At 34.0% G+C, this 8,854-nt stretch overlaps 1 protein-coding gene, 1 non-coding gene and 1 pseudogene across 2 annotated transcripts; all 3 read left to right on the forward strand.

Moving 5' to 3' along the window:
• LOC105169455 (transcription factor bHLH18-like) lies at positions 1,271-3,263 on the forward strand. The gene is made up of 5 exons (XM_011089845.2): positions 1,271-1,427; positions 1,508-1,566; positions 1,731-2,303; positions 2,394-2,780; positions 2,903-3,263. Exons 2-5 carry the CDS (start codon positions 1,531-1,533, stop codon positions 2,975-2,977), a joined length of 1,071 nt encoding a protein of 356 aa, XP_011088147.1. The 5' UTR covers positions 1,271-1,427; positions 1,508-1,530; the 3' UTR covers positions 2,978-3,263.
• TRNAV-AAC lies at positions 7,264-7,337 on the forward strand. Its single transcript has one exon. It is a non-coding gene; the product is annotated as a tRNA-Val (tRNA).
• Positions 7,523-8,854, forward strand: part of LOC105169329 — a 1,922-nt pseudogene continuing 590 nt past the window's right edge.

An 8,854-nucleotide genomic window follows, 5' to 3' on the forward strand; every position in this document is an offset into this window, starting at 1 on the left:
ACTTGCACTTCCAATATTTAAACATAATTCATTAAATACATATAATTATCACAACATTTCACGTATTTTATTATGAAAAAATCACTGCCATCAGATCATATCTTAAGAAAATAATTAAATTTCGACAATTTGCAATTAAGAATTGGGGCCAAAAACTGTATTCTAATGTTGTCTGTTGCAGTTCCCGATACTTTTATGTGATGTGATTCTTATTACGTGCGCATTTATAACTACACCATACGATATAACTACAGATGTGTACATATATAACGTGAATTTTGCAGATCTCCCTAATGGTTTCGTATCTTAAAATCAGTACACTTTTGTCTGATTAGTTATCAAATTCTTAATAATGGTCTCATAATTTATAAAAAATCTTATTTTAGGTCCTTTTATTCAATTCTGTCGATATTTTGAAGAAAAATGCATGTGCTAAGTACGTGACCGTTATCCAGAAGGCAAAAAGAGTACTTAAGTGCCAATCACGTAGTCTTTTTCGTCAAAATACAAACAGAATTTGACGAAAAAGCTAAATTAAAGTGAAATTTTCTGTAACTGAAGAGACCATTAATGATTATCTCGTAATTAATAGGACCAAATATATATTAATCCTAAAATACAGGATGAAAAAACACATTTTTCCAGCATATATCTATACATTCAACAAGATAAACTCTTGGTTTTCAATCCAACTCGACCCGTTAATTACTACATAAATTATGATGTGGAGTACTGGTAGTACCAAAATTATTGGCCGGAGAGTCAGTCCAACCAGATAAGTATACATGTAATATGCTAATTTAGGTAATACCAAAATAATAATTATAATAAAATTATTATACATGTGCCAAATTGGTATATTAATTATAGTACGTGTATGAGTCATCAAGATGTGGACATGAAAGCCCCGAGAAATATGGAGAGTATTTTATCTGATTGGAAGAAATTATTATGGGTTGGTAGAGTTTTTCCACTTCCAACCCCTTCATTTTCTAAGTCTAAAAAGTCTAAAATTCTTTGCTTTTTTATTTTTTTGGGAAGCAAAAAAGTCTTCAATTCTTGGAAAGACAGCTTTGATTATTTTGTGCTGCCTTTACACCTGCAGCTTAAAAGCTACCCACTAAGGAATATTTTAAACCCTAATTAAATTAATTAATGTTGATATTATTGATGAAAGAGATATGCTGGAGATTTGAATGTCTAAACGCCAGTTTCACATCAGCGAAGCCCGTGAAGACTTTGTAATAAAAATATACCAAACCATATTTGTTGGACCTATAAATGTGGAGCTGTCTCCATAATTATTGCAGGAAGAAACTGTGAGTGAATTCTTCAAGGAAGAAGAAAAGTGCAGCTTTGTCCATAGTATTGAAAGCCAATTAGTTGTTGATTTTTCAAACCTTGAGATCAGACTCTGGGACTTTAAGGTATGTTCAACAATCACATTGAAATTTGTACATGTTTAAGAATTATTATTACAGAACTAATTTGATGATTTTTCATGCAGGGTTCAGTTAATTCTTGATAATCATGGAGATTTCAAGCTTCAGAACCTTAGCTGATTTGGTAAGCAATTTCAAGAATTTATGAATTCAGACATGTTATAACTGCTGATCATATGCTGTAGTTTAGGAATGATTGAGGAAATTAAGGGTCCACATACTGTCCAAATTCTTGAGTGTTCTTGGCCAGAATTGATTGATTATCTTCACTGATTTTGCTATTTATAGGGAATGGAAGATCCTTTGTTCTTCCAGCAATGGTCTGTGGATCCGCTCGACGAGCTGAGCTCTGTGTCGATTGCTTCTGCATTCGGTGGAGACTTTCATCACTCCTACACCTCTCAACAGGCGCCGGCTGCACAGCTGGGCTTCAAACGGGCACCGGAGCCGTCTCCAGCAGGAGAAAACAAGCCATTGAAGCAACTCAAAACCACCACCGTCGCCTGGAATAACTCTTGCAAGCCTGAAAACATATCTAGTTCACCTCCTCCAAGCAGTACTGTTAACTTAGGATTCAACAATATCAGTACTATAACTAATTCGGTTGTGGGAATGGTGAAGCCTAAAGAGGAAACCTGGTCTTCTTCCAGCACTATAACTTTCCCGTCCGAATCAATTGTCTCACAGGCCTCTTTCGGCAACCAAAACTACGTGCTGAAGCCGTGCCAGGGCGCTAAGCGGATCAGCACCACCACCCGTCTAGCTCAGGCCCAAGACCATATTTTAGCCGAGAGGAAAAGGAGAGAAAAGCTCAGCCAGCGATTCATCGCTTTGTCTACTCTAGTCCCTGGATTGAAAAAGGTAAACTTCACTACAATTCTTGTTCAAAATCTAATGTTTTATTACATTTTCGGGCTGTTAATTCTTATGATTCTTTGGCTACACGAACAGATGGACAAGGCTTCTGTTCTTGGAGATGCCATCAAGTACATGAAACAACTCCAGGACAAAGTGAAGTCTCTTGAGGAGCAAACAAAGAAGAGAACAATGGAGTCTGTGGTTTTCGTTAAGAAATATGAAGTCCACAACAGCGGTGATCATGCTGAGAATTCTTCCTCGGACGAGAGCTTCTCCAATGGGCCTGTAATAACTGAGCAACTCCCAGAAATTGAGGCAAGATTCTGCAATAAAGATGTGCTCATCAGCATTCACTGTGAGAAACGAAAAGGGGTCCTGGAGAAAACTGTTGCCGAGATTGAGAAGCTCCATTTATCAGTTGTTAACAGCAGTGTCATGAGCTTTGGAGAGTCTGCTCTCAACATCACTGTAATTGCACAGGTACTATAACTAATTATAAATTATTACATCAATTATGTTTTGATATTAATAGTGTCTCATGCATGTTTTTTTTCACTATCTTAACTGAATAATAAAAATTCTTTGTGATTAATTTCCTGCAGAAGGATGAAGATTTCACCATGAACATGAAGGAACTGGTCAAGAATTTAAGGGCTACTCTCAAAGTGTTCATGTGAAACTGAAGTTCTTGCAGCTAGCTACCTTAATTAAACTTCTGAATAAACCTAGTTACAAGTATTCAAGATTCCCCGTTTCTTAGGTTACCGCCATTAGAGATCATCAGTCGTCAACATGAAGTCTAGCTTGTTTTGCTATGGGGTTCATTTTGAAGAAGGGTTTTTCTATTTCTGACTTTTTTTCATGGTTTAAGATCAGTTCTTGGCCATGTTAATTATTACCCTTCTGTTGTAAAGTGAGTCACCTCATAGCTTTGTTTTAGGTTTTTGTGTTTATGTAAGATTGGGAGTCCCAACAAAACCCTAGATTGAAAACAAGAGTTTGATGCAGCTTGTTGATCAGTGTTTTAGAGGCCTCCAAGAATGTATTTCTTAGGTCTCTTTTTCATGTAAAATGTCATTTGTTGTTTGTTGTTCCAATGCAATATGTGTTCACATTTAATTACCAGTAATTGTTTGTGGATGGAGGCTATTCAGTTCTATTTTTTTTATTTTATGACAAATTATTCAATATTTAGACGAGAAATTAAATTTTAAACTTTTATTTAAATCAAATTTTTGATTAAATATTATTATCTTTTAACAGTATATTAATCACATGATAAATATATTACACTTAACATTAACATAATCAATTGTCAAAATTTCAATTTGGAGTAATGAAAGTTAATTAGATGCTTAATTAGTTGTCAAAGTTCTCAATGGGTTGATACGTATAAAGCCGATATGGTCAAATTTGGTCGAGCTTATGAAAAAGTAGAAGAAATGGAATATTTTCAATCAAGAAAGTTGTCTTGTTTTTACACCCATGTCGTTGTTTTCTTTTGAACAACCTTAATTCAAACTATCGACACTATTAATTACTACACATGATGAATTAAAGTTCGTGTGGTCGTTAATTTATTTTTCTTTGTCTGTTGATCTTTTATGTACTTTCTGAACTCAATTATGAAAAAGTGCTCCTCATTCTCATGATAATTAAAATAAGAGAAAATCACATTGAGACATCATGAAATTAGGTTTAATAATTATACAAATATTCTGTATTTTTTACAAAATTATAAGTACGTTAATTAATTCTTTGAGGGGTTGTTGATTAATTTAATTCTTTTCGAGGGTATTTTTATAAATTTTTGCCCCGATATAAAGAATATATTTGTAATTACAACTACAACTTCAAAGAGTGTACGTGTAATTTTAGAAAAGAATGAAATCATCGATATGATTAAGTCTAATTTTAAAGAATATCAGTATAATTTATCCTAAATATAAGTGACTGTTGATATTAATTTTATCGGAACTGTGTGATGATCAATGAACGTTTTACTTCTTAAAATACCTAAAATAACCTAGAAACTATATTAAGCAGCGTGGCTTAAATGCATTTTTGGTCCCGTGATATAGATTATTTGACATTTTCACCCTTTAATTTTTTAGTGTAGCATTTTCATCTTGCATCTTTTTAATTTTCACATTGTTTTCTTTTTTCTATCGGAGTTCACTCTTCTCACAAGAAATCTCACGTGATCTTTTCATATTGAGGCAATTGTTCCAATTGGCTCATTTTGCCAAAAAACATTTCTATGTTAAACTTTTTAAGGATAACATTTTTTTTTGGTAAATGTAAGTTTCATTAATAAAACAAGATCGTACAGTACAACAGTGCTCAATTGATGGTTTCCCCCTCGACAAGCCAAGGGATACGCCATAATCTATATAACGCACATGAACTAACAGAATGAGATAAATTAACACTGATAATCCTCTGTCTAATATCTTCTACAATAATGGTAGCTATTATATTCGGTGGTCGCTCCGTATGCTTAAAGCGTCTCAAATTTCGTTCCCTCCAAATGTGGTAAATGCAAGCAACCAGGAATGTACGATAAGCCAAGTTAATCATATGTTTTCCTCTCCATTTTCTTGCAGCCCACTCAACGTCCCGTGACCACTCTCTATTAGGCCATTCAAACCGAATAATCCGCCGAATCGCTGTCAGGCAGCTTCTGGCATAACGACATCGAAAGAATAGATGAGTATGTGTCTCCATTGCGCTCTCATCACATAATATACAGGCGCCTAGGTATGATAGCCATGGTTTATCAGTTGTGGATAGTTTCCCCAAAATCGCAAGCCATAAGATGAAATTATGCCTTGGGATTTCAGAGAACCCGAGAGTAGTGAAGACCAACCTACGTAAGGATAACATTTTTGTCCTGTATCTTTTTTGTTTTTATGATTTCAGATTTTTTTTCTATCGAAAATTCACCCTTCCGTAGATGAAGCTGAACACCAGCCAAAAAAAAAATTAATAAAATTGTGAAAATTTAAAAGGTATAAAACCAAAATGCTATCTTGAAAAATTAAATTTACAAGTTTGCCCAGTCTGGGGCTGAATGATTAAACAATAGTTCAAAACCTACTCCACATATATAATTAATTTACACTATAGTTTATAAATGAGTTTAATTAATTAATTTCAAGAACGAAAAAAATAATTGGACCAGAATTACTTCCTTGATTTTGTTAACAATAAAATTGTCGTTGTCATTTGTTTAGTGATTAAAAATTAGAAATCGTGATTAATGCTAATTAATCTATTGTCTTAAGCTATTAGATGAAACTAATTCTTGTCGTTTTCGAGGCTAATACTTTATTTATTTATTTATATAATTAAGCAGATGAGCTTGCATCAATAATATACATATATCGAAAAACAATTATTGAATTCCTTAATTTTCACATTTAATATAAATCTTGATTAAGTTGTAACATTAATTAAATCACAAGATCAAGACCACAGATTCACAACTCATTTATTCTAAAATAAATAAATGTAAATGGGACTACACATATTGTTTTTATAATGCAATGATTGATCGATGCTGATGAGATATCACAATCAATATCTTCAAAAATATTACTTCCTCTCTTGAACCATTATAAAATTTCGTTTTCTCATCTAAAAATTTTAATTATTTAATATTAATATTAAAATGTAGAGAATTAATAATAATTCAATCATTGAAAAATGAATACGAGCTAGTAATTAATTAAACAATTAATAGTTGATATACATGATTTAAATTTTGTTGGGCCGTACGTGTGAATACTGATTAAGTGAAGTGCGGCTAAAGATTTAATTTAGAACAGTCAAAGATTATGAAGAGATTACAGAAAAATTAAATAAAATTGTATGTGTTGACCACAATAATTACCTGTTATTTTATCATAAGATGATAATTATAGAAGAAAAGACATTATTAATCTGGAAGCTAATTACGTACATTTGAAATCACTGTGACGATCGATTCCTATACCCTTATTCCAAGAACGTGTCTAAATCGAGTTGAGGTCAGACTAATTAAGCACATCCTTTTTTATTTATAAATATTCAAAATTAATAATGTTATAATCCCACGTTAATTATAATATTTATTATATCATTTGATATTTTTGATTGGTTTATTAGTAATGACTAAATAATTTATTTATAGAATAAGATAATTATATTATTGACCACTCAACTGTACTAATCAAGAAAGTCATTTTCAGGGACCTTTAATAAAGAAGAAGTATACTTTGGAACTCTTGATGAGATGTTTTTTACTCTGAAATTGACGTTGCGTGCAATGCGATTGGCGTCTCGCGGTGTAATGCATCGTTTTTTTTTTTTATCGATAGCTTACAGACAATTTTGGTCTTGAAAACCCATTTTGCTAAGAAAGAAATTCTTACTGGAGAGAGGAGATTATATAACTTATAAATTAATTTAGACTCAATTTAGAATATATTGCAAAATATATTTTAATTATACGATATTTTCAAAACTTTAAAATATTGATTTTTTTTTTCTTAAAAAAAACACTTTAAAGCAATTGAGATAAATAAAATCATTAAACTTATAAGATATCAGTAATAATTTTGAAATTAATAGGATTAAAATTAAAAATTTTATTAAAATAAGTTAAAAATGCTATACTTTTTTCTATATGTACGGACTTATAAGCTCCAACACCATAATTTTTAATTTATAATCTCACTTAGAGAAAATATTTAATGATATCTTATAAGTTCGGACACATTTTACAATACAAAATATTTAAAAAAGAAAAACTTATAAAGTTGGGCGATCAATCCATCATCTGATTCTGAATTGATGGCCCTAAGATTAAGTGAGCTAATTAGTGATCTCATCGGAATTACAAGCCCTAACATTGGACTTGGGTTTATTATTGACTTGAGCCAAGGAGCATGGTTACAAACATGTATGTCTGCACCAACGAGGTGTCGTGGTGTAGTTGGTTATCACGTCAGTCTAACACACTGAAGGTCTCCGGTTCGAGTCCGGGCGACGCCATTTTGCTATTCTTTTTACCATTTTTTGTTTCGTATGACATAAAACGACGACGATGAGTGTCCTACTCTACTACGGTAAAGGCCACGCCATGATTATTTGATCTAGCCAATGAATTCATCCGCCCCATCACTCTCTCAATTCTTATTGGTCAGTCGTCTCCACGTCATCACCAAATTCCGGCAGGTATTTTCCTTCCTTATTCTCCAATCCCAAAATCCAATTCCTTTTTTCCTGCTCAATAATCCAACCCAGCAATTGAGCAATCCCTTGATTTTCCCCTCAGAATTGCTCTCCTTTCTGTTGCCGTCGATGGATTCTACGTTGCGAATTCAGATTATCGCTGCAGCATTGTGTTTGGTTTTGATTGGAACTCAGGTTTCACCATCCACTGCTCTGGTTGCCTCCCAAGATTTCAGCCCATTCTACCCTAAAGCCATTTCGGTAACTATGCAATCTTCGATTTTTTTGTTCGTTTGAATTTGTAAAGTTTTCTTGGTGGTGTGCTTATTGAATGAGGATTTTAATATGCTGTTCCTGTGATTTGAATGTGTTATGATAGGATTTGAAGGAAGCTATTGTGAAAGGATTAGGGTTCCAAGCTGATGATTTTAAGATATCGGGGTTCGATTTGAGGGATGCCTGGTGGGGAAATCAGTAGCATATGAATTCGATGTGGAGATTGATAATAAAGTTCTTCCCTTTAAGCTGTTGGAGGATGTCAACAGATGGGAGTACGTGGATTTACCCAATTTCCAAGTGGAGCATCTGGTTAGGCCGGGTGAGGAAAATGGGTGGTTAGAGAAACGGCAATTCGATGATCAAATGCCTGTACTGGCCCCGTTTCAACTGGCTGGTCCAATGGAGCTATGGATTCAGGATGCCAAGGATATGAGAATATCGTTGCCTGTACGTTCATGTTTCTATTTAGCATCAATGTATGAATTAGTTGATTATTCTTTGAAATTTTGATGATATGTAGATGTTGCTAAAATCTATTTCCAAAATAATTGAGAGAATTGAGCATAGCTGCGTTTTTTGTGGAATTGTTGGCTCTTACTATCTGATGTTTTCCTCTTATATTTACTTGCTTGTTTTATTGCTCAAATGGCATGCAGCATGACGTGGATGCTGGTGTGCTGAAGAAAGTAATCCTAGCAGATGGTGCTGTTGTCATTGTTAAGGGTGCCAGATCAGTTAGCTTGCGTCGTCCAGTTGAGCTTCCACTTCCACTGAATCGAACTAATAACGGAGTGGCTTCGGGTCTTTTAAAACTAGCAGAGCATCTCCAAGATGCGGCCCACTCCCAGGATGGTTCTCTCCTTTCTCTTCGCGTAGTTGGGCCAACATCGCTCACATCTCCTGCCTCATCATCATCCTCTTCCAGTCACCGGCTCAAGCTTAAGCGCCTTGCACCAGGTTTGGAGGAGCTATCCTGCATCAAAAAAGACGGCCATAGAGGCAGACGCCTTGTCTACCGTTGATCTGCAGGGAGATACCACTGCCTCCTAGCCCCTGAT

This window comes from Sesamum indicum, linkage group LG8 (genome assembly GCF_000512975.1).
Source record: "Sesamum indicum cultivar Zhongzhi No. 13 linkage group LG8, S_indicum_v1.0, whole genome shotgun sequence".
NCBI classification, from domain to species: domain Eukaryota; kingdom Viridiplantae; phylum Streptophyta; class Magnoliopsida; order Lamiales; family Pedaliaceae; genus Sesamum; species Sesamum indicum.